The sequence below is a fragment of the Protomyctophum parallelum genome, assembly GCF_964188405.1.
Source record: "Protomyctophum parallelum genome assembly, chromosome: 1".
Lineage (NCBI taxonomy): Eukaryota > Metazoa > Chordata > Actinopteri > Myctophiformes > Myctophidae > Protomyctophum > Protomyctophum parallelum.
Genome location: NC_139697.1, coordinates 67888235 through 67914820, shown reverse-complemented (window position 1 = coordinate 67914820; position 26586 = coordinate 67888235). Strand labels below are relative to the sequence as shown.

Sequence of the window (26586 nt, the reverse complement as noted above, 5' to 3'; positions counted from 1 at the left end):
AACATGAAGCCTGAAAGTGGGAGAAGCGCGAGCTTGTTAGTGTCGCTACCGAGTTGGAAAGCGGACAAAATGTGTAAGAATGAGCAGCCATTCATCCATCCTTGAAGCTGTCTTCAAAGTAACAAAGAGAGATGACAGTGTCTATAGTTGTCATGTTGTTGTTTTATAGTTTTCTATAGGGCTGGGAGCTAAAATATATATATATATAATTAATAATATTTTGAGCAAATACCTCTATCGATATTCGATATGCGACAATCTATTATTTCTTTCTTCTCCGAAAATAGCAGACCTACAAGCAAACGTGGGCACAATTTTAGCTATTATCTATTCTTGACAATTTGTGTAGTGTAAAATGGAGACAAACTGTTGTTTGTTTGTCTGCAACTCGGCATGAGATTCTCTCCAGTATCTCACACACACACACACACACACACACACACACACACACACACACACACACACACACACACACACACACACACACACACACACACACACAGGCTTGCTGCCTGCATGAGGGCCGCTTCCCATCAAAGATATTCAAATATCTTCTAGTATAACAGTTGGTGAGAAGTCTGTCGATTCCAGTGGAGAAAGGCCGACGGTATAGAAAGAATGCAACAAGCTGTTCAAACGCTCTCTTGTCTCTCTTACATATTGATTTTTTCCCCCGAAAAGAACGAATGTGTGCGAGTCTTTATTGCTATTCGTACTTGGGTTTTTTCTGAATGCATTTGGTTCATAACCTCGTAGGGAGTCTGCCGTGGTACCAGCAGCGCACGATGCGCCAAAACAGGAAGAGGAGCAGGATGAGACTAGGGAGAGGTATACAGCCTGTTAAAACTAAAGGGAAGGAGAGCGTTAGCTGTGTATTTATAGGATAACCGCATTAGCGGAATTATAAATTGTTCTTTGGGTATTTGCCAAGTACATTGTTGCACATTATAGGCCTCTGCATTATACCCATACTAACGAATTACGAGCAGTGGCTGAATTCCATTAACATGCACACTACAGCACCTGGAGTATTGTCTTACTCAAGGACACTTCTACATTAAGCATGCAGGCCAGGGGGGGTACTGTACTTTATGATTCACCCCCACGGCTGCTCTACCTCCTGAGCCACTGCACGCTGCAGTCCAATAATAGCTCCAATTGTTAAATCAACATTTGTCCGGCCTAGATTGACTGGGTTACCTGGGTTACTGCCTGGCCTGCGTCAGAGACTTTCTGGTGTCTTTTGTTTAATGTTGTATAATCAATTCTTACTAGTTCCATTCTCACCCTTCCCAGCTCTATACCTGTCTAGTGGGTGCCAGAAGAAACATTTCACTTTATGTAAACCTGGCAACCATTTATTGATGGTTTACTTTTCAGACAGGCAGAGGATGGGATACAGGGTATAGTATGAGGCTCCAGCTTGTTGCCAGGTTGGTTTATATGGTTTTCAGACAGGCAGAGGACGGGATACAGGGTATAGTATGAGGCTCCAGCTTGTTGCCAGGTTGGTTTATATGGTTTTCAGACAGGCAGAGGACGGGATACAGGGTATAGTATGAGGCTCCAGCTTGTTGCCAGGTTGGTTTATATGGTTTTCAGACAGGCAGAGGACGGGATACAGGGTATAGTATGAGGCTCCAGCTTGTTGCCAGGTTGGTTTATATGGTTTTCAGTAATAGGCAGAAGACGGGGGATACAGGGTATAGTATGAGGCTCCAGCAGAAATGCATTACAAAATGCATTTCATGTGGATTTAGGCACGTTTGACCTCACGGGCAAATGCTAAACGTGAGGCTAAGTGGTCGTGGAGAATGCTTATTGATTTCTGCCCCACATTATGTTACATTTATATGCGATTAAAATTCACCTTTAAAGACGGCTCCTCCGTGCCTCGGATTTAGGAAAGGTCAGAGAAGGGGGCTTAAGTCGCTCAAGTGGACCTAAATGGATTTCTGCATCCCAAGATCCATCTGTTTTTTAGGAGTTTGTTGACGGGGTGGACAATTAGAACTGTTGTATACCCCCTCCCACACACATGCATACACACACGTACATGCATACACACACACGCGCGCACACACACATGTGCACACACGCACGCACGCACGCACACACACACACACACACACACACACAGACGCCCCTGCCGCCGCTCTCCCCGCTAACAGGCTGTGGGGGGGGGGGGGGGGGGTATCGGGCACGAGGCATCAGCACAAAGCCCTTGACTAACCATCTGTTCCAGCGAAGCGGAGTGTGTTTTGCGTACATAGGCTGGACGGGCAGCTCCCCACATCAGCCGGGGCACCGTCCGGAGGAGGAACATGGTGGACAGGGACAGCTGGGAGCGTTGAGCCCGCTATACGCTGCCACAGACAGACAGGGGGTCCGCGGGGCTAATAAGTATTAATTCGGGGGTCTGTGACATGAAAAGGTTTGGGAACCACTGATGTAGCCAAAGTCAACGTGACATATATTATCCCATTTTAGGCGGGAACCCCTTTTGGTGTTAGCATTATTTTATGCTTTAGCTATTGTAGGTCTGCTATTTTTGAAAAATCGAAGAACGACTGACATAGAAACATGGCTTTTTCAGAAAACTCTCAGGATGTAGAAGACACTTTTAGAATCTGATCTCAGGTCAGAATGGGTCAAACATTATGAATGGCTGAAACGTGCAACGTTGCTGGTGGGCTGAAAGCAGCAGCGGTTGGTTCTGTGGTTCTGTGGAGAGGGATCAGCCAGTTTGGTTCATCGTGTACTACTGTAGTATAGTCAGACGTCACAGGAGAGTAATTTAAGGGGACCCGGTCGGATTGAAAGAAGTGAGCCTATATGTGTACCAGTCAGCCAATTTCTAAGCTCAATCCGCGGCATAGCTGAGGAGGCAGCGAGGCGTGGGGGGGGGGGGGGGGAGGGGGGGGGGGGCAGAGAGGTGGAATTTATTTTTTGGAGAATGGATCCCTGCTGACCCTTACCACTCTGACTGCCCCCCCCCCCCCCCCCCGCCCAGTCAGCCTCATCTATTCTGGCCTTTAACAGGAAACGAGGAAGATGGGACACGTTGAAGGGAATGAAGGGAAGAACAAAAGGAAGGAAGGGCAAGAGAGAGGGACAAGGAAGTCCGAGCCACAGAACGCACGCGGGGGTCACCTCACTCACTCACTCACTCACTCACCCGCTATTAATCACCTGCTTCAAATATCACTGGCATTCAGCCATTGTTGCAGAAGACGACCTCCCCCATACATACTACGCCTATATACCATACCAGGACACTCCGTATATAGGGGTCCGTGGGGACCCCTACAAGCCCTACAAGCTCATAGGTCTGCTATTTTTCGAAAAATCGAAGAACGACTGACATAGAAACATCGCTTTTTCAGAAAACTGTCAGGATGTAGAAGACATTTTTAGAATCTGATCTCAGGTCAGAATGGGTTAAAATGGGGGGTCCACAGGGCTAATTAGTGTCAATTTGGGGGTCCTTGGGAACCACTGCCATAAAGAACAGGGGACGATCTCTGCTGTGTGCAGGAGACGCTATACCCAAAGCCTGGGCACCATTCAGCGCGTATAGCGAACACCCCCCCCCCCCTCTCCGCTTCACTTCCCACCCTATTTAGTGGGTGTTTTCCAGTGCCTTCGGTGACGTGTGGACTACAGTAGATTGATTGGGCCAGGCGGGGGTCAGCCGGGGACACAACAAAAACATGGGGGTGGGGGGGGGGGACCACCGGCAGGCCGACCGCCTCACCCCCCGCCCAGTCAGCCTCATCTATTCTGGCCTTTAACAGGAAACGAGGAAGATGGGACACGTTGAAGGGAATGAAGGGAAGAACAAAAGGAAGGAAGGGCAAGAGAGAGGGACAAGGAAGTCCGAGCCACAGAACGCACGCGGGGGTCACCTCACTCACTCACTCACTCACTCACCCGCTATTAATCACCTGCTTCAAATATCACTGGCATTCAGCCATTGTTGCAGAAGACGACCTCCCCCATACATACTACGCCTATATACCATACCAGGACACTCCGTATATAGGGGTCCGTGGGGACCCCTACAAGCCCTACAAGCTCATAGGTCTGCTATTTTTCGAAAAATCGAAGAACGACTGACATAGAAACATCGCTTTTTCAGAAAACTGTCAGGATGTAGAAGACATTTTTAGAATCTGATCTCAGGTCAGAATGGGTTAAAATGGGGGGTCCACAGGGCTAATTAGTGTCAATTTGGGGGTCCTTGGGAACCACTGCCATAAAGAACAGGGGACGATCTCTGCTGTGTGCAGGAGACGCTATACCCAAAGCCTGGGCACCATTCAGCGCGTATAGCGAACACCCCCCCCCCCCTCTCCGCTTCACTTCCCACCCTATTTAGTGGGTGTTTTCCAGTGCCTTCGGTGACGTGTGGACTACAGTAGATTGATTGGGCCAGGCGGGGGTCAGCCGGGGACACAACAAAAACATGGGGGTGGGGGGGGGGGGGGGGACCACCGGCAGGCCGACCGCCTCACAATGGACCTCCTCTAGCAAGGCTCTCAGCGACCCTCTTACCTCGCTGAACACGGAACAATCGCACGTCAGCCATTACTAGATTAAACTAATCCTCTTTTCAGGGGGGGCAGACAATAGCTTTTTATTGCAGCGACCGGCCGACCACACACAGGAGCAACAGTCGACCACCTCCTCGGCACCCTGTAATGGTCTTATTGTCGCGGTTTGGAGGAGGAGGAGGAGGAGGGAGGTCCTTGGAGGTGGTGGGTGGGAGGGAGGGAGGGAGGGACTGTTCTGCTAACTCCTTAGCAATTCCACGTATATACATACCTCCCCATTGTCTCGTTGAACCTTTCAAAGCCCCACTCTTTGTTATCCGCGTGGCAGCTTTGTTACGGGTGTTGAACCTATATGTAAAAACACAATTACACACACACACACACACACACACACACACACACACGCACACGTGACATACTGCCCTATGCACCGCGTCGGACACACACACACTCGTGGATGTGCATACTGTATATGACGTGTGTGTGTGTGTTTGTGCGTGCATGCGTGCGTGCGTGCGCGCGTGCATGCATGTGTGCGTGCGTGCGTGTGTGTGCATGCGCGTGTGCATGCATGCGCGTGTGCATGCATGCGAGCGTGCGTGCGTGCGTGCGTGTGTGTGCGCTCCACACTCTTCTCATCCTGGCCCTGATCTGTTGCCAGGTAACTCTATTAAGGGACCAACTTTATGTCTTCACTTTGTGTGTTTTATAGGGAACAGTCTCACAGCCAATAACCCCCATCCAAGGTTTATTTTCTTCTTTCTAAAAGTTCTGTCTTTTGTAAGTTTGTAAGTTTGTCAGACATCGTCGATGTTGTTCTATTAACCCATTTTGACCTGAAGTCGATTCTACAAATGTCTTCTAAATCTGAAAAACCCCATGTTTCTGTGTCAGTCGTTCTCAAACATTTTCATGTCAAGGAGCCCCAGAAATATATGTATTTGCCCGCCGACCCCCGTCTGAAAATATGTTGTTCCAGGGACCCCCCCCCCCCCAGAAGCAAAGATTTGAGTTAAAAACGTTCGCTCTGAACCACATTTTCACGATTTCTCAAAAAATAGCAGACCTACAAGCTCGTAGCGCGCCACCAAGTGGCGCGCTATGAACTTGTAGATCTGCTATTTTTCAAAAGCTAAATAAGTTTAAAACAACAAAAGGGGTTAACGTTTAACTTGTGCAAGGAGGAGGAGAGATGAACGATTCAAACCATAACAACCACAACCAAAAAGATTCATGACTGTTCAATTTATTATTAAACAAAAAAAGAAATGAGCAACAATACGGTTTCGTCATTGTGGTGAAAAAGCATTGTATATCCAAACCAATTGGGGGGGGGGGGGGGGTGGAAATGTTGTGAGGGCATTTATTTTAGATGCCTTGTTAAAGTTATATTATCGAAAACACTCAGCACTCTTAAGTTTAGCTTGATGAAGCGTATAGAACTAGAAGGCACTGGTGCTTCCTAACAAGAATGTTGACTTAATTCCTTCCAGAATTGTGGCTGCTGAGCTCTGCCTCCTCTCTCCGGCTGCAGCCAGGGAGGCCGTTTGTGAGTTCAGGCTCTTATCCCGTCAGGCAGTGCATGTTCGCTGGGAAACATTCAGACACACACGTGTGAAATGCACGCACACACACGCGCACGCACACACACACACACACACACACACACACACACACACACACACACACACACACACACACACACACACACACACACACACACACACACAGTCACAGTCACACACACACACACAGTCACAGTCACACACACACACACACAGGCCATGGCGACATGGCATGCCGGGGGAGGTGGTGGCGGTGTGTGGCGGATGGATTAACCTCCAGATTGCTGGATGGGTAAGCACAGCGATAGAGAGAGAGAGAGAGAGAGAGCGGGCCCACCACCACCTCGGGATGTGGGGCGAAATGTGCCACAGACAGCACCACGCACAGGTGAACGCTCCCATGTGCCAACAGAATGGAAGGATTTGCACTCCAAATTAGGAGCTTTGCTGTGGTGCGTGTTTGTGTGTGTGTGTGTGTGTGTGTGTGTGTGCGTGCGTGTGTGTGTGTGTGTGCTTGTATCTCTATATCCATATGCCTGGGTCTATACTCTATACAGTGCACTAGGGTTGCACCATTAATCGAAAGTAAAAAAATGTATGGTTCACAATTATGCTAATGTGGAAAACTGTCAATAAATCGATTTAAAACATCTTATTTGTTCAGCTGTTTTAGAAGTGGGCCGTGTCTCTCCCCGATGCTCTCTGTGCACAATGTTCTTGTGCCCGGTCATTGTTAGTGTACCATTGTTGAAGATTTGTTGTATACTTTGTATAAAATTAAATTTAAATTAAAAGAAATCCACTTACAGAGGCACACTGAAACCAAAAACATGGGGCCAAATTTAAAGGTTTCATGACATCATCTTTTTTTTTTTTTTTTTTTCTTTTTTTAGGTTTTATGACCTCAATTACACACGCAAAAAAACCCCTAAACTTTGAACATTCAGTGGATTTTCTGTGGTCTGGAGTTTTCTCTGGGGTTTGGAAGCCTTTTGAGCTGCAGTGAAAACAGGCAAACAGGTCTCAACAGTGACATCTGCTGGCAAATCCCATTGACATATATGGAATTTGCAGGCTGTGACATCACAAACAGTAGGGAAATCAAAGCACCTGTTTGAGTGGTCTGGGCCACAGGAAATCTACTGAATGTTAAAGGTTCAGGTTTTTTGGGTGCAATTGAGCTCAGAAAACCTAAAAAAGAAATTAGAAAAATTACACAAACTTTTTTAAATGTCACAATCCTTTAACAGATACATTTAGACATCTCACTTGCCCACATTATGCTCATCATGGGCACGCACGCACACTCACATAGGTGCACGCCACGTGCACGTACTCAGACACTGTGCAGGGTCCAGCATTTGCCTTCCATTACGTTATGCACACGCAAATAACCCATTCGTGGCATTTCCATGACTTCAGCTCAGCTTCGGCTTATCAGGGTGCCTATACGAGTTGGCCCGATAATCCGCCTCCTCCGTACATCCATCTGTTTATGGTCTTCCTTACTCTACACACTCTGGCCCGCGGCAGCCCCTCCCCTCGGTCCCCATACTGCTGATAAAGAGGGGTCCTTTACCCCCAACGCAGCACCCTCTGCCCAGACCTTTCCCTGCAACATGTCTGGGTGTGACAATTAAGAAGAAACCACGGACAGGCCCGGGCGTTTATATGATGAGAAACATGGCGCCTTCTTGGCAGATATAAGCTCATCTATCTCCTTCTCAGCAACCCAACCTTGCCTCGACAATGACTTTCAGCTTCCATGTCCGGCCCTCTTATTTTATGACAGGGGTAATATTGAAACAGGGTATACAATAAAGTAATTCTTAACCCATTCTGGGCGGGAACCCCTTTTGGTGTTAGCGTCACGTTATGCTTTAGCTATTGAAAAATAGCAGATCTACAAGCTACGAGCTTGTATAGGTCTGCTATTTTAGAAAAACGACTGACATAGAAACATGGATTTTTCAGAAAACTGTCAGGATGCAGAACACATCTTTAGAATCTGATCTCAGGTCAGAATGGGTTTCCCTCCACCGCGATAGTAAAGGGTGGTCTCATACAGAGATTTGGATATTCTCGTGTTCGCCACGTTTACAGTCTCGATTTGACAAACGGTGCAACGCGCCATCAAACTGTCTTATCACCGCTGATTGCATTTTACACTTATTTTAGGTCCCCGTCTCCTGGTTTAGTGGATGGAAAATGAGGATGAGGATGATGATGTTTTATTTCGCAACTTTCAAGCAGGATAGCTCAGCATGCTGAAAGATATATAGCCTTGTTTATATGTTGTGGTGCAACAAAGTCACATGTCGACAACAGACGATCTACAAGCTCTCACAGCCCAATGCGTTTGTGAGCTTTTATTTATTTATTATATTGTATTTTTTTTCTTCTCATATAACTTATAATTGTTGGTGTCCTTTCTGTCTACTGTGGCAGCCTGCCTGTGGCGCCAACAGCTGCTTTTCACCATCAGCCGGCATGGTTAGGTGGCAGCACACAGGAGCCAGTCATGGAGGGGGGGGGGGGGGGGGGGGGGTTGAGATGGGTTGGGGGGGGGGGGGGGGGGGGTGTGGTGGTGGTGGTGGTGGCTGTTTTGGGGCAGCTGTTGGAGGATGCTAAATGGACTCAAATGACGGGGCTAAGCGGCAGAGACAGCAGCCTAAATGAGTGTTGCCACCGCGAGCGACATGCTCGCAAACAAAGGAGAATTTGGAGGGAGTGAATTTGAAGGGAAACGCATTAGAGATTGATGAAGAGGATAAATGTGTGTGTGTGGGATTGATGAAGAGGATAAATGTGTGTGTGTGGTGACGCCTGAGAGCTGTGTGTGTGTGTGTGTGTGAGTGCATTATATACGTGCGTGCGTGCGTTTGTGTGTGACTGTGTGTGTGTGTGTGTGTGTTGTTGGTCATGTGTATTATGTGTGTGCATGTGGTTGGTAGGACAGTAGTATGTCTTTAACTGTGTGTGTGTGTGTGTGTGTGTGTGTGTGTGTGTGTGTGGTCATAATGTGTGCGTGGTATAGGACAGCATAGTATGTCTTTAACAGACGTCCACCCTCATGGGTCGACACATTGAGGGTCTAATTGAAATTCGGTCCCCTCATCATTATTTATCATTAGCGGTGGCTCTGTGTACCAGAGAGCCACAGCAGGTCAATAAACCATCTGCCCTATCATGATCATCATATACGCATAGGAGAAAAGAAAAGAGCAGAACCCAACCTTTTTTTAACTCATTTAGACCTGAGGACGATTCTACGAATGCCTTCTAAATCCTGACCGTTTTCTGAAAAAAGAGTTTTTCTATGTCAGTGGTTCTCAAAGGACCCACAAAAATATATGTAATTGGCCGCCGACCTCCATCTGAGAATATGTTGTTCCAGGGACCCCCCCCCCCCCCCCCAGAAGCAAATATTTTAGTTAAAGACGTTCGCCCTGAGAGAATATATATTCAAAGATTTGCAACACATTTTCAAAAATAGTGCCGCGCTACGAGCTTGTAGATCTGCTATTTTTCAGTAGCTAAAGCATGACATAATGCTTAAAACACCAAAAGGGGTTTAACATGTGAACATGTAGCTGGGGGAATCAGTGGCGAGTTGTCGGAGATGAAGAGCTAAATGTCTATAGGTCTGTATAGGTAAATGAAACCTTATACTTACGGGTCCATTTGGTCACTTACTAAATGGACAATGACAGGGGCTACAAGTAGACAATGTTTACTGTTTTCCTGCACAGCTGTTTATGCAGCGTGTGTATTTGCACACGCTCTGTGTATGTGTGTGTGTGTGTGTGTGTCTTGTGCTTAAAGGCAGCCTGGACATCTGTCTCCAAGCATGAGCTGACTCCCCCATCACCCCCCCCCCCCCCCCCCCCTGCTCCCAATCCCAGAGAAAACACATACATGCGGTGATGCACACACACAAACACACACGCGCACACACACACACACACACACACACACACACACACACGTGTCGTGCGCACGCGCACCCAATATCCTGTAGCCGGCCGTTTCATCAGGATGTTGTAGTTGATAGGGATCGGAGGGGGGTCCACGGAGGGGGGTCCCACTCCGGGATAATGAGAGTGGCTGATGGAAGGAGGCTGCCGTCAAGAGGGTCCCTGGTGGTCCCCGGGCCCGGACACATATTGCCTTGGGGGGAAGGGGGGGAGGAAAGTGCTTGAGAGAAATGAGGAAAGACAACGACGTGCGTGCTTGCGAGCGTGTGTGTGTGTGTGTGTGTGTGTGTGCGTGCATGTGTGTGCGCGTAAACGGATATGATGGAGAGATAAGACGAAAGCAGTTTGGTATTTCTGAGAAAGGACTTTGTGCTTGTGTCCATATATGTTTTCCGTGTGCGCACCAGATAGATTGTCTCATGTCGGGACAAGATGTAGGCTGACAGATAGACGCACACACACGCACGCGCGCGCGCACACACACACACACACACACATGCGCGCACACAGGCATGCGCGCGCACAGCCTGAAACCCAGACCTTTCCTCACTTTCGCTTTCCGTGTCAGCCAGGGGACTATCTGTCATTCTCTTTCTGCCATCTGAATATTTATTCTTGATGGGTGACACATGCACGCACGCACACACACACACACACACACACACACACACACACACACACACACACACACACACACACACTGCAAAACACATCCGGTGCTCCTGGAACATTTGATGACAACGATAAAGCCCTTTAATTAAACGTGAGCTTGGAGCGTTTTGCCCTCCTGGGGTTTTCATGTCAAATCAAAAGCTGTGACGATGGCCCTGATATGATGTGTGGCGTGTTATGTACCTCATACACACTGTACAATCCTCAGTGTTCATTTAACCACTTCAAACACATTCCATGTTCTGTGGGGAGCATTCGCCAAAGACAGCTGATCTACAAGGTTGTGGGCTTGTAGGTCGGTTGTACTTTTGGTGTAGACCAGAGCCATCTAATAGAAGAGTTGCGACGTTGAGGGGGGCAGAAACCGAGCGCTCGAGTGCTGTTCATGCAGCCTGAACTGAGACAAGCTGGATTTGGAAATACATTGTTTTCAACGAGGGCGGCGCAAACAAGAGCTATTTTAAGCATGTGTGCAACATGACAACTGTTTTAAAGTATTGTACAGCAACAACTAAAGTCTCTTTAATGTTTATGTTGTACTATTACTACAAAACAATTTAAAATAAAGGGAATTGGGGGGGGGGGGGGGAATAATAGCCTACTTGTTTATGATCGTTTACAACGGTACAGAAAAAGCTCATAAATAAATGACAGTTATAAACAAGTTGTAAGAAACACATGACAGTTAAAACCCACACGGGAAGACAAAAGCCTTTGAAATGTGAATGAAGGAGAGTTTGGCTGGGATGAACACATGCCCATCGATGGGAGGGTCCATTCATTGGCTGGGATGAACACATGCCCATCGTTGGGAGGGTCCATTCATTGGCTGGGATGAACACATGCCCATCGATGGGAGGGTCCATTCATTGGCTGGGATGAACACATGCCCATCGATGGGAGGGTCCATTCATATTCCCCCCAAATTACCGCTTGAATATGATAATGTCAAGGGTCACAAATGACAAATTACCTATAGCCTCGACCTCCTACAGGCGTATGCAAAGGCTCAATTTATGTAACTTAGACAGCATTTTATGTAGACTTAGATGGCAGTTTATGTAAACATAGCATTATATAGTATATATATATAAATGCATATTGTTTCATTTTATAGATATTCCGTTACGATCTTGGCTTACGTATATGATTCATGATGAACCACTTGTTTATGTACTGTATGTGATGTATTGCCATGCTTTTTGTTCTTGACATATCACAGGTCTGTGGCCTGGTAAAATGCTACATATGTATTCCTGGGTTCCTTGGACATTTACTTTGTCCATTAGGTCCTTGACAGACAGATACATATATATTACATAAAATAACTGATAGGTTATTGTATGTCTGTGTCTCAAAGCAACGCGATTGAAACATAATAGCCAATAAAGTACATTCAATACAGTTTGTCTGTAACAAAATAAACAACTACAAGTACATACCAAGACAATATTATTTACCTCGTCCTCTTGCCTGACAGACAACGCTCTTGGAACAGCTTCTGCCTTCAGATGAAGCTTCACGGGTTGTACTCCCTTGTTCATCTTTCTTGGATTTTGAATGTAGTCTTCATTATCGAAGTGAGCACCACAAACCCTCAAATCTTTAGCGCGCAGCTGTACTTCTGAACATTCTACGTCCATTTGTAGATTTATGAGCCATAGTTTGAGAATTGGCAGAGATTTCAATGGAAGTCTGTGGAAGCTGAGCGTGTCAAACGGGCTCATTATATTATCACAATTTGGATAAGCGCAACGACGAACCATGACTTTATCTGGTGAAAAACATGAAACGACAAAAATAACTGAACGCAGTATTACTAAACTTCAAACTAGTAAACTACCAATTGTTTTCCGACGTGTCTGTGTAGCTGTAGCATATACTGTCTGGTCTGAACGAACGTGCTGCTGGAGGCTGCCATGTTGTCTTGTCGCAGCTCAACGCGTCAGTTTGTCACCTCCCCTTTTACAAGAAAAGGCCCGTGATATTGGTCAGATATAATTTCATAGGGTGTAGGAGGGTTATAGTAAATAATAATAAAGAAATCGCCGTCAAACATCACACCCTCCCCATCTCTATTCTTATTAAATGATGTATCCCAGTTGCCATTGAATAACACCCGTATTCGTGTCTTCTTTGCTGGCGTAACGGCCGCAAAGAAGATGGTTGCTTCGCACTGGAAACCGCCTCATACATTGTCATTTCGCCAATGGGCTTTGACCTTTCTGGATGTCATTTATCTAGAGATGTCTACAGCAAGATTGCATGGTGCAAAAGAGGAAAACGTTGAGATTTGGTCTGGTATTGCAGATTTGGTTGGGGGCATGGTTTGATCATTATTATTGTTATTATCATTATTTGTTTTTTGTTTTCATTGCACAGTGGTTGAAGTGATGACATTTTGTGGCATCTTTGGTCTCGGGGGGGGGAGGGGTGGGTGGGATTGTTTGTTTTTGTTTTTGTGTTCCTTGCTTTTGCTGTTGTGTGTTGTTTTATGTGTGTTTTGTTTGCTTTAAGTCTTTCATGTTGTTAACGTGTCTTGTGATTTTTGTCTTAAAATAAAAAACATTTGATAACAAAAAAAAAGAAAAAGAAATCGCCGTCAAATTTGGCCAACAAATACATATTTAGCCCCCTGTTCGAATGCCCCCGCCCCCCTGTCCAAAAATCGCGGAAATCGCTAAAACTAAAGAAAGCAGTACATGAAGAAAAAACACCACCCAACTTTTACTTTATCTAATGACAACCTATAATATGAACCTCGGTTGAAAAAAAACTAAAGTTGTCCTTTAAGAGCGTCTGCTAAATGCCTAAAATGTAAATTGTACACAAACTTTGACCAAGTTCTACATGTGGTGTTACAATTTACAATTTAGGCATTTAGCAGACGCATTACATCTCACGTGACTTCCATATAGAGTAGGTAATATTTGATGGAACAAAGAAAAGGTTGACACTTCTTGAGAGAAAAGGGTGAATGTTTCTGCATCCGTAAGGCTGGCCAATACATAAATATTTTATGGATATCGTGATATGAGACTATATATATATATATATCTTCAGGGCTTTGGGATAAGATATCATGATATATGGTGTTTTATGCCTTCCCAAATGTCATTTTAGAAAACGGCTTTAGGATAAAAATCTATATATTACATACACTTAACTATAGGATGATATTGATCGATATTGGGGTGTATATTTGGTAAAACAACTAGCTGTGTGTGTGTGTGTGTGTGTGTGTGTGTGTGTGTGTGTGTGTGTGTGTGTGTGTGTGTGTGTGTGTGTGTGTGTGTGTGTGTGTGTGTGTGTGTGTGTGTGTGTGTGTGTGTGTGTGTGTGTGTGCGTGCGTGCGTGCGTGTATGTGTGCGTGTGCGTGCACGCGTGTGTGTGCTCTAATTAAAGCTCTCTGTTCGTGCCCAGCGGTGAGGATTACTCTGGCTGTACTGGGAGGGAGGGGGGGGGTCAAAGTGCACCCACTTAATATGGGCCCCCAGGGGTCCTGTGGGTAATTGTCGGTGTCTAATAAAGTTCTGGGGGTCCTCTTTGACTCTGCAGGACCTGGCCAGGCGGGGGACAGAAAGTGAAAGATAAAAAGGGCCCCCAGGAGCCAGTCGCCATCCTAACGGTGTGTGTGTGTGTGTGTGTGTGTGTGTGTGTGTGTGTGTGTGTGTGTGACAGGTCACTGCAGTCATCTTTTAACCCTGTGGCATGCTAATTTACCTGGGGTGTGACGAGCCACTATGTCCCCCTGTCCCCCTGTCTCTCTCTCTCTCTCTCTCTCTCTCTCTCTCTCTCTCTCTCTCTCTCTCTCTCTCTCCATGACTGTAGCAGTACCTGAGTGATTTACTGTGGGTATATTATGTTGCTGTTAATGGCGGTTGGATAAACATTGGTGCGGCAGCTTTTAGTGGCAGGACAGGGGGGCGGGGTTTGGCATATGATTTGACGGGTGGTGTTTGTGTGTGTGTGTGGGGGGGGGGGGGGGGGGGGGAGGTTTTGTGGGTTGCTAATTGGCCATTTGGATGTGGGGTTTGGCTGATTTTTTTTTTTTCTTTTTCTTCCGTCCTCGTGAAGGACTCCGATAAACAAAACCGGAGCTTAATGAATCCTTAAAGGCCACCCAAATGAACGCCGCGTATTCATGAAGCTTAGTTTAGATCCTTACTTTAATGAATTAAACATTATTTTGTGGTGTGGTTTTACGTTGGTATACGTTATTATAGCACATCTGTTCTGCAGTGGTGGGCGGTGGGCGTTTTGCTCTTGGGTCCCGACAGGACCCCCAGGGGTCCTTGAGAGAGTTCCAGGGGGTCCCCAGCTAAATGATAATTAGCTACCAAATGGACCCTTATGGGTCCGTGGGCTCATTTGTGTCAAATTGGGGGTCCGTCTTGACATTAAAAGGTTTGGGAACCACTGCGATAGGACATCTACCGGTTGATTGTGCTACTGCCTGGAGCTCATACTGTAAGTGATAGGACATCTACCGGTTGATTGTGCTACTGCCTGGAGCTCATACTGTAAGTGATAGGACATCTACCGGTTGATTGTGCTACTGCCTGGAGCTCATACTGTAAGTGATAGGACATCTACCGGTTGATTGTGCTACTGCCTGGAGCTCATACTGTAAGTGATAGGACATCTACCGGTTGATTGTGCTACTGCCTGGAGCTCATACTGTAAGTGATAGGACATCTACCGGTTGATTGTGCTACTGCCTGGAGCTCATACTGTAAGTGATAGGACATCTACCGGTTGATTGTGCTACTGCCTGGAGCTCATACTGTAAGTGATAGGACATCTACCGGTTGATTGTGCTACTGCCTGGAGCTCATACTGTAAGTGATAGGACATCTACCGGTTGATTGTGCTACTGCCTGGAGCTCATACTGTAAGTGATAGGACATCTACCGGTTGATTGTGCTACTGCCTGGAGCTCATACTGTAAGTGATAGGACATCTACCGGTTGATTGTGCTACTGCCTGGAGCTCATACTGTAAGTGATAGGACATCTACCGGTTGATTGTGCTACTGCCTGGAGCTCATACTGTAAGTGATAGGACATCTACCGGTTGATTGTGCTACTGCCTGGAGCTCATACTGTAAGTGATAGGACATCTACCGGTTGATTGTGCTACTGCCTGGAGCTCATACTGTAAGTGATAGGACATCTACCGGTTGATTGTGCTACTGCCTGGAGCTCATACTGTAAGTGATAGGACATCTACCGGTTGATTGTGCTACTGCCTGGAGCTCATACTGTAAGTGATAGGACATCTACCGGTTGATTGTGCTTCTGCCTGGAGCTCATACTGTAAGTGATAGGACATCTACCGGTTGATTGTGCTACTGCCTGGAGCTCATACTGTAAGTGATAGGACATCTACCGGTTGATTGTGCTACTGCCTGGAGCTCATACTGTAAGTGATAGGACATCTACCGGTTGATTGTGCTACTGCCTGGAGCTCATACTGTAAGTGATAGGACATCTACCGGTTGATTGTGCTACTGCCTGGAGCTCATACTGTAAGTGCATGTTCTCCCCTGGCCAACCCCCCGGGTTCCAACGACGCGTAATGAAGCAAAAGTTCCGTATTGCAGCTTTAATGTTATCGGGGAAGAACACAGTGAGTGTTGGCTCTATTTTCCTGATGAAGGCATGAGAAAGGGCCTGTTTAGTCTTTAACACCAATGTGCCTGTCTCTCTTTCCCCGTGACCTTGATTATAAACAAAACAGGCTGATTTATCACCTGATGCACACGCCCACACACACACACACACACACAGACAGAGACACACGCACACACACTGCAAACAAACACCCTCGCTCCAAGAGGACGCCACGCTATCTTGACAGCTGGAGAAATGGCCTCCACCGCACATGGCCTGATCTCATTGCCATAGACACAGAGATAGGCTGGTCTGCTTCTCACAGACCAGCATAGGTAATCCAGACAAGGAGACACAGAGACAGAGTCACAACTCTGTCTGTCAAACTGTAAATCTGGCTTAATCCATCCTGGGCTGGGAACTGGGAAACCCTTTTTGGTGTTTTAAGTTGCGGTGAACACAGGTTCATACAGATGGATGGAGGGATGGACAGGTGGATGGATGGATGGATGGAGGGATAGGTGGATGGATGGATGGATGGATGGATGGCGATAATGGTAATGTCCTGGGGCTTTGTTGGCCCGTCTGGGCCATCGTTAGAGGAGGCGTGTCGTTAATCAAACGAGGCAGTGACCCTCCCCTACTGGCCTGTGACATTAAGAACGGGACATTAACGTTGTAATTCAGCAAATGAGAACACAGGGCTCACACATGAGCAGCACTGGGCGTTGAAACAAACACGGTGCATTACAACAATATCTCACTGCCGGCAAACTATGTACAGGCAATTTAGGCATTTAGCAGACACTCTTTCTGAAAATGTCTTCTAAATCCTGACTGTTTTCTTGAAAAAGCTATGTTTTTCTATGTCAGTCGTCAGAACGTAACAGTGGAATATCTATATAATGGAACTATGCATGTATACTTTATAGTGCTATGTCTACATAACAATGCTATAAGTTTACATAAAATGCTATCTAATTCTACATAAAAAATGTCATGGCTAGGACAAACAAAATGTAGACACAACTCAGTGGTATAAATGAACCAGGATAAGCAGTAAGCACAAATAAAGAGCTGCATATTATACTGTATGCTGAGTCATTTATATAATGTATTTGAAGACATTTTGGCAAATCATTTAACATTCAAATAACATTGTCAGCTCTGCTCACTTTTTCCTTTCTTTTCTCTTCCAAGAATTAAAGTCCTTGCCCGCTGGTCATTGCAAACACTGCAATTATTTTGTGCTTTGACAAAGACTGAAGTAAAGGCAAAACATATCTTTGGCAGCATATGCTCAAAATGTTCATGAAGTGCAGTCTGTGTAAATGTCACTTTCTTTCTTTTCAAAATCTTTTTATTCAGGTTTTTTGTGACAAGCCCAGGGGCAAGTATTAAACAGACATATAAAATATAAAATTAAATCCCACCCTCCCCCCACCCACAATCCCAAGGATAGTCGGAAAAACTGTCTGGAGGAAAATTAAATTAAATACATATACACAAAATACATGCATACATAATCACAAAAAATAGAAAATAAAGCAGATTTTCATAGCAGAGCAGATTTGGTTTCTGTTGTGTTTTGGCGTTGGCCGAGGCATAGGCACGGCACTAAATGTCACTTTCTGACGTGACTTCAGAGAGAGAATCATGATTTTTGTCATTGTAACTTAAGATAATCCTGGCAACATTTCCGACAGTCCTGCAGTCCTCCACTCTCACCCTCGCACTGCAGGGAAAGACTTGAGTGAAGAAAGACACAAGGAGAATGTCAATATACTGTTGTTAGCATTACATATTGATACATTAAACCTAGCCCTGGTCCAAGGCTTACAGCGAGCCTCTCTCTGACGCCTTGTGGAAGTACCTTCCACAGCCCTCTGGTCATATTTCCACTCCCGTGCGCTGTTTTTCTAATACCAGCAAATAAACAAAACGACGAAACTACTCACCGAAACAAAGCCTGCTAGACCTTGGTAAAAGTCTATTCTCGAACCTGGGAAGCGTCTCAGGTCCCCAGTTTCTCTCTAAAATGCACTTTGTGCCATTCTAATAACGCAATGTACCCTGAATTTAAGGACGGTAACGCTATCCTACACTCGCGAACCGCCAGGATCACATTACTGGCGGTTCGCGAGTGTAGGATAGCGTGACCCAGTTAAATTCAGGGTACATTGCGTTATTAAAATGGCACAAAGTGCATTTTAGAGAGAAACTGGGGACCTGAGACGCTTCCCAGGTTCGAGAATAGACTTTTACCAAGGTCTAGCAGGCTTTGTTTCGGCGAGTGGTTTCGTCGTTTTGTTTATTTGCTGGTATTAGAAAAACAGCGCACGGGAGTGGAAATATGACCAGAGGGCTGTGGAAGGTACTTCCACAAGGCGTCAGAGAGAGGCTCGCTGTAAGCCTTGGACCAGGGCTACATTAAACCCTCACAATGTATGCTAGCCTTCCACGTCACTTCCAGCATCAATTCATCATCCACAGATTGATGTCCCCCCAAATCTCACATTTTTGCTCTTGACTTTAACCACTTAGCCTCCAACCTGGCGACCCTATTTTTGGCCTGTCATTATAGGCAAATATTGTATTATTATTATTATTATTTTTATTATTGTAGTTTTTCAATGATAATGGAAATAGCCAATCTTCAATTCAGCTCACAACACATCACATCATACACATTTTGCCATCATACAACTAAGCATAAAATAGTGCTTACGTTCTTAAGAGAAAAGTAAAAAGTTTATTTTCTTTGAAAGGTGCTCGTATTTTGGAAGGTTTCTCATCCGGGAGTGGATGAGAGCTGAAATAGAATTTCCCGGGCGGGTCAGGTGGGTCTATATATATATATATATATATATATATCTCAGATTGTGAAGGAAGGTGGTGTTTGAGAGGTAGACATTGAAGATAGGATGCCCGGGGGTTAGCCAGTGATCCTGTTCAGTGAGTCAGGTACAGCGGTAAATCCCCGGAGTGGCCATATAGCCAGCCTCGTAGCCTACAGGCCAGCCAGCGCTGTGGCTTTAGCCTCTCAGAGGTACCGTGGAGCTGGTGAATGTGGAGAGACTTCACTTCATCCTCTGACAACAAAAGCCTGTAACCTGAGAGAATCCACAGAGCTCAGGAGACTGAAACCACCATGCCTTCAGGTTGCAACCACAGGCTTCTGGCTGGAGTGTTACGAATATGAATTGGAAAGGCAGGGGGTGTGTGCGTGTGTGTCTGTGTATGTGTGTGTGTGTGTGTGTGTGTGTGTGTGTGTGTGTGTGTGTGTGGGGGGGGGGGGGGGGTTGAAAATCCCTCATGTATTATGAATGGACTGACAGGAAAGAGCGAGTGAGAGAGTTGTTTTCTAGACTCCAATTCTAAATAGCTCCCTCCGATTTGAGGGAAGCTGGTTTATATGCAGTCTTTGTTTGACTGTCTGTGTTTTACAAGTGGATTTCTTAATGCATGTGCATTTTTCAGGAGTGTGTGTGTGTGTGTGTGTGTGTGGCACGTTGAATTATTTATCTACTGTGTGTGTGTGTGGTAGATTGGCGAGCTTCATTATTGATGACTTGATGCCACACACAGGGCACAGATTCAATGAAGACCTTTGGGAGACGCAGACACAGTATGCACGCACACACACACACACACACACACACAGTCGCACACACAGCTTCATCGGTAATGCTACGTGATGTGTCATTTCCTTTAGTCGCATCGTGCTGTGAGTTATAGTTGCAGACTCATATACAACGTGTTCAAGTAGACAAGTAGACAAAACATCTGTACAAATCTGTGGCAAATGTTTGATTGTGACAATGCAGTCCTCGTATAACCTTGCATTCCTTCAAACAGAGTGTGTAATCTATACTATAATAGAGCGAATGTCTGAGTGTGACTGTGAGTGTGTGTGTGTCCGACCGCATTTTATCTCCTCATTATCTCCTCATTGCCTGCACCAATCGCTCCCACTTTTCACACAGGCATTGACCATATGAATATGGAGGGCGTGACGGAGCCCTTTTTTCGATTTGACACATTAATGATTATTAATTAATTTATTAGTGAATTAAAAACGCACCCGGGTGCAGTACCCCCCGCAGCCACAGGGCGGCAAAACTCCAAGTGAATTGCATTTTGGGACCGTCACTGATTAATACTGGGACACAGTTTTCCGCGTAACTTCAGTTGTTTCGCCCGCAGTTACAGATCTCATCTTTCCTGCACCTAATGTGAAACATTGAACAGCACGGCCACGATCACAACGGAATCATTATCTATCGGGCTGGCTCTGTTGGATCACTTCATATAACTTTTAACCAAACGTGGGTGAAACAGCGTGCAGCCGCGCACGTAAAGACTGCACGTGCGCACGCACATGGAGTGGACGGATTGATTGATATACCAAAACAACCCTTGCTTAGCACCTCGCTAAAAGCGTGTGCGCAGGCTACTCTGAGGTGGGCACCACTGTCGTTATAATAGGAACCTTCTGCCCTTGCCTGGCTGGATTTGTGTGTGTGTGTGTGTGTGTGTGTGTGTGTGTGTGTGTGTGTGTGTGTGTGTGTGCAGACTACTTTCGCTGTGAGCGTTTGTAAACTACTTAAGCTGTGTGCGCACGTGCGTATGTGTGCGCGTGCGTCATCGCGTGGCCGTTTTCAGTTTGCTATAAACACAACACGAGATAGAACTGTCTTGAACATAAGCCACACACACACACACAGCGTGAAGTGGCTACAGCGCACGCTCCGGTGAAAACAGCTAATCTACAAGCTCACAACATCACAGGTTGCAAAAGCCATGAGTTCTCGCAAGCCAAAGCTCACAATTGAGACCGTTTTGGACGCAAATCCACCTGCAAATTGGATCTCTGCGACTGTCCATAACTCCATATAGGTGCATGTCAAACTGGGGGGCCTTGATACTTTTCAAATGGGGCTCTGTTGTCTAATAAGTGTAAATGTTGCGGTCCTTGCTCTTGCCATCAAAACGTTTCCCTACCATACTGCTGTTTTTATTCATAAAAACACACACACACACACACACACAAATATATTATACAAGTTGAAATATATATCAGAACGGGTAAGGACTAGTAATAATTAAACGATCAAAGAAAGACATTAACCCCATTCTGGGCGGGAACCCCTGTTGGTGTTAGCATTGTGTTATGCTTTAGCTATTGAAAAATAGCACGCTACGAGCTTGTAGGTCTGCTATTTTTGAAAAATCGAAGAACGACCGACATAGAAACATAGCTTTTTCAGAAAACTGTCAGGATGTAGAAGTCATTTTTAGAATCTGATCTCAGGTCAAAATGGGTTAAATCCTTAATCTTCTCTTCTTTCTTTCTTTCTTTCCTTCCTTCTTTCCTTCCTTCCGTCTTGGTCCCAGTCCTCAGAGACGACTTCCGCCAGACTCCCAGCGACGTGGTGGTGGCGGCGGGCGAGCCGGCGGTCATGGAGTGCGTCCCCCCCAGGGGGCACCCGGAGCCCACCATCTCCTGGAAGAGGAACAACGTCCGCGTCAACGACCGAGACGAGAGGATCACTGTAAGCTCGCTCCCACCATTCATGTGTTCTCTGAAAAGATCTATCGGGCTCCCTTTCCGTCACCGCCAAACGCCGTATCCCTACAATTCTTTACCTTTTTTTTTTAAACTATTTTGCAACATTTTTCAATAGTTAAAATGGCCAGTCGCTCACAACGTGTTGACGTCGATTGGCTAGTTGAACTATTCAAAAACGCTTTTTAAAATAGTAAAAAAAAAAAGGCAAAGAAGTTTAGGGAGAAGGGGTTTAGCGGTGACGAAAATTGAGCCCCTAATATCTCATTTACACCAGTACCGAAAATAGCAGATTCACAAGCCCCATGAGCTGTGGCTGTTTTGTCATTCATTATTCAAGACATTTTCGATTGGTAGTATTGTGTGGACTGGTGTGCTCTAGTCATTTGTTCAGCCCCATTTGTCATTTCTGTTCATCTGTAGACAAATCAATAAGTGGTATTTCCGGTGCTGGCATTATCATTGATGACATTGACAATTTGATTAGCAACAATTGTGAACTCCCTAATCAGGAATTAATGCGATTCCCTTCATTGTCATGCAACTGGAAAGCAATATGAATATAATCACAACGTGATGTTGTTATAATTGACTGACGTTTGATTGCATTTCTTCAGGCTGTTTATTCAATATAACGCCGCCTACCTAAGAATACCCTTCAAATTATCTTTCTTGCTGATGCGAATCTTCACAGCACTCATGTGCACACACGCATGCACATGCACACCCACACATGCGTGTGCACAGTGCCGCCCCCACGCGTGCACGCACACACACACACACACACACACACACACACAGATGCGTTTTAAATGATGAGTCAGACAAAAAATGATGAGTCAGTGAGTGCAGCCACTTAATCCAACATGGTGGCGAAAGATGCATTGTACAGCAGTTTGCTCAGAGGAGGACCTTCTTGAGTCTGAGAGTCTTGAGGAGAATGACAGAGTGGCCTCGACGGTGTCTGGTAGACGGTGCTCATCTGTCTCATGCTCCTCTGTAAATCTGCTGTTCCTCGTCCTCATCTCCTCAATCACACCTATAACCTTTCAGATCCGCGGCGGAAAGCTGATGATTTCCAACACCCGGAAGAGCGACGCTGGCATGTACGTGTGTGTCGGCACCAACATGGTCGGGGAGAAAGACAGCGACCCAGCCGAGCTGGTGGTGTTTGGTGAGTTAGTGGGTTTTAAAGACAGCGACCCAGCCGAGCTGGTGGTGTTTGGTGAGTTAGTGGGTTTTAACGACCAACATGGCCCGGGACAGTGTTTTTGTCGACTAAAACTGTGACAACAAAATGTTCGTCGACTAACCTAAATCGTGGGATAGACATTTTGAAAGCTTAGAGTTTAGAGAGTATAACTTTAGTGAGTGGTCCCGTAAGTGTTCTTGGTCTGCATAATTAATTTAATTCGGAACCTCATATCCATTTTTCGCTGTCCTTCTCTAAGTCTAAACATGCATCAGTTTCCCTCATCTCTCTCTGTCTGTCTCTGTCTCTCTCTGTCTGTCTCTGTCTCTCTCTGTCTGTCTCTGTCTCTCTGTCTGTCTCTGTCTCTCTCTCTCTTTCTGTCTCTGTCTCTCTCTTTCTGTCTCTGTCTCTCTTTCTGTCTCTGTCTCTCTTTCTGTCTGTCTCTGTCTGTCTGTCTCTCCGTCTCTCTCTTTGTCTGTCTCTGTCTCTCTCTTTCTGTCTCTGTCTCTCTTTCTGTCTCTGTCTGTCTGACTGTCTCTCTGTCTGTCTCTCACTCTCTCTTTCTGTCTCTCTCTCTGTCTCTCTCTCTTTCTGTCTGTCTCTGTTTCTCTCTCTCTCTCTCTCTCTCTCTCTCTCTCTCTCTCTCTCTCTCTCTGTCTCTCTCCCTCCTTCTCATTATTTCTTGCTGTTAAAGCAGTAATTGCAGTGTAATGGGCTTTAAAGCCCATATTGATCCAACAAAATGGGGATCAGAACAGAAAGGATACCACTGGGACTTGGTTCCGCTTTACACAATCTATCTTTGTCCAAATAGCTACAAAAATACGAAACCTTTCACTGTCGGGTGAAAAGAAGCGGCTTTTGATCAACGATCAACAACGATATAAAATACAATACCAGTTGGTATACAAACTTTATATTTCAGAGGATTTTAACCCATTTTTGTGTTTTAAAGCATTATGTTATACATTAGCTATTGAAAAATAGCAGATCTACAAGCTCATAGCGCGGCACCGAGTGCCGCGCTATGAGCTTGTAGATCTGCTATTTTTGAAAAATCGTGAAAATGTGGCTCAAATCATTGCTTCAGGGGAGGTTCCTGGAACAACATACTTTCAGATGGGGGTCGGCGGCCAATTACATAAAATGTTTGGGGTCCTTGACATGAAATCTTGAGCACCACTGATACAGAAACATGAGGTTTTTCAGAAAACTGTCAGGATTTTGAAGACATTTTTTAACTTTCGACATCAGGCCTAAATGGGTTCATTCTCTCTCTCTCAGAGCGTCCGATGTTCATCAAGCAGCCCGTGAACCAGGTGGTGTTGGCTGACGACACCGTGGACTTCAGCTGTGAGGTTCACGGAGACCCCACGCCCACCGTCCGCTGGAGGAGAGACGAGGGAGAGCTGCCCCGAGCCAGGTGTGAGACGCACACACACACGCACGCACGCACACACACACGCACGCACGCACACACGCACGCACGCACACACACACACGCACGCACGACAGATGAACGTGTGAGGTTATCTAATCAATAGGACCAGATTACAATAAGAATAATCAGATTTAACTTTATTGTCACATCGCAAGTAAAAAAAACTGGGTGAAATTGGTGTTTGTGCATAGTTCCCATCGTGTCTTTTTTACCCAAGACATACGGAAAGGGAAGAAGAGAGAGCGGAGGGAGGGGGGGGGGGGGGGGTAAGGAGATCAAGGCTCTGTCTACTGAGCAATCTTCGTTCCTACTCTCACCTATATGGTCATGAAGTGTGGGTCATGGCCGAAAGAATAAGGTCGCGAATACAAGCGGCCGAAATGAGTTTTCTCCGACGGGTGGCTGCATGGCATCTCCCTTAGAGATAGGGTGAGAAGTTCAGTCACGCGGGGGAGACTCGGAGTAGAGCCGCTGCTCCTTCGCCTGGAAAGGAGCCAGCTTAGGTGGTTCGGAGCATACGGGCAGACGAAGGCGCAGATGGAGGAAACACATCGACTCACTGGGCCTTGGAACGTCTCGGGATCCCCCAGGAGGAAGTCACTAATGTTGCTCTGGAGAGGGAAGTCTGGAGCTCTCTGGTGGTGGAGCTGTTGCCCCCGCGACCCGAGTACGGATAAGCGGTTGAAGATGGATGGATGGATGACACCTAAGTGAAAGTAACGTTTGTGCTAATTGTGTCCAATCTTCATTTTTCAGATTTGAGATTCGCAGTGACTTTAGCCTCCGTCTGACCCAGGTGAGGGCCGAGGACGAGGGCACCTACACGTGTGTGTCGGAGAACAGCGTGGGCAAGGCCGAAGCCTCCGGGACACTGCAAGTTCACGGTAAGACATGAGAACACCACAACCTTATCTCACACAGTTAGCCCATTTAGACCTGAGGACCATTCTACAAAATGTCTTCTAAATCCTGACAGTTTTCTGAAAAACCCTATGTTTCTATGTCAGTCGTTCTCAAACATTTTCATGTCAAGAAAGATTTATATGTAATCGGCCGCCGACTCCCATCTGAAAATATGTTGTTTCAGGGACCTCCCAAGAAGCAAAGATTTTAGTTAAAAACCTTCTCTGTGAAACACGATTTTGATTTTCAAAGAAATAGCAGATCTACAAGCTCGTAGTGCGGCACTCGGTTCCCGTCCTGAATGGGTTAAATACTCGTGTTCATTTTACTCTGAAGAGTGTCCAAATACAAGTCCATTTAATTTGCACTCTCTTTGCAATATAAAACACAAGACAGGAAAAAAGACAAGAATGAAAACTAAAAATGAGAGTAAACGGGTCGTAACTTACGGAATACGGTACCAAAAACGGATCTCCGCAGTTGGACCACCCGATATTTGCCTTTTGGATGAGCTATTAAATACCTCTGAATATAAATACCTGTATGTACTACATATAAGTGTAGACAATCAATCCCAAGCAGTGTGGGTAAATATGACTGTTTTAATCGTGTTGAATGAACAAGGATTTAGGACGAAGGATTTACATTTACTGTCCACGCGCGGACGACGGATCTGAGCAGTGTGCTGAAAATCTTTACTTTCTGGGATTTTCCAAGCTCATCTACAATGTGTAGGCTTCAACCTGTCTACCTAGAACTGCAATATGTCCCCCCCCCCCCCCCCCCCCCCCACCCACCCACCCATGGCTTGGATAAGATCGATATGAAGTATATTAGGTCTCACCCAGGTTTATGCCATGAGTATCAACATGCCACTATGGGCGATACGCTATGAGCACCTCTGTCCTGCAAAGCCTGAGGGAAAAAAGAAATATATATATATATATATATATATATATATATAATATATATATATATTATCGTGTTGATAATAAAGCACAGAAAATGCATTATGGTGTCCTTGGCGTGTCAGGCAGGTTATACATTAAATCCACCAGCGATAAGCTCCTTTGCCAGCTGGCAGCAGTGGTATACG

The 26586-nt window shown here is 45.8% G+C and overlaps 1 protein-coding gene across 1 annotated transcript in view; it reads left to right on the top strand.

The window, feature by feature from the left end:
- Positions 1–26586, top strand: part of LOC310854654 (roundabout homolog 3-like) — a 110792-nt gene that overhangs the window by 31691 nt on the left and 52515 nt on the right. The window contains exons 3-7 of the mRNA XM_083759329.1: positions 21783–21940; positions 23008–23128; positions 24431–24569; positions 25344–25471; positions 26568–26579. Of these exons, the coding sequence (XP_083615455.1) occupies positions 21783–21940; positions 23008–23128; positions 24431–24569; positions 25344–25471; positions 26568–26579 (558 nt within the window). The remainder of the gene's footprint in view (positions 1–21782; positions 21941–23007; positions 23129–24430; positions 24570–25343; positions 25472–26567; positions 26580–26586) is intronic.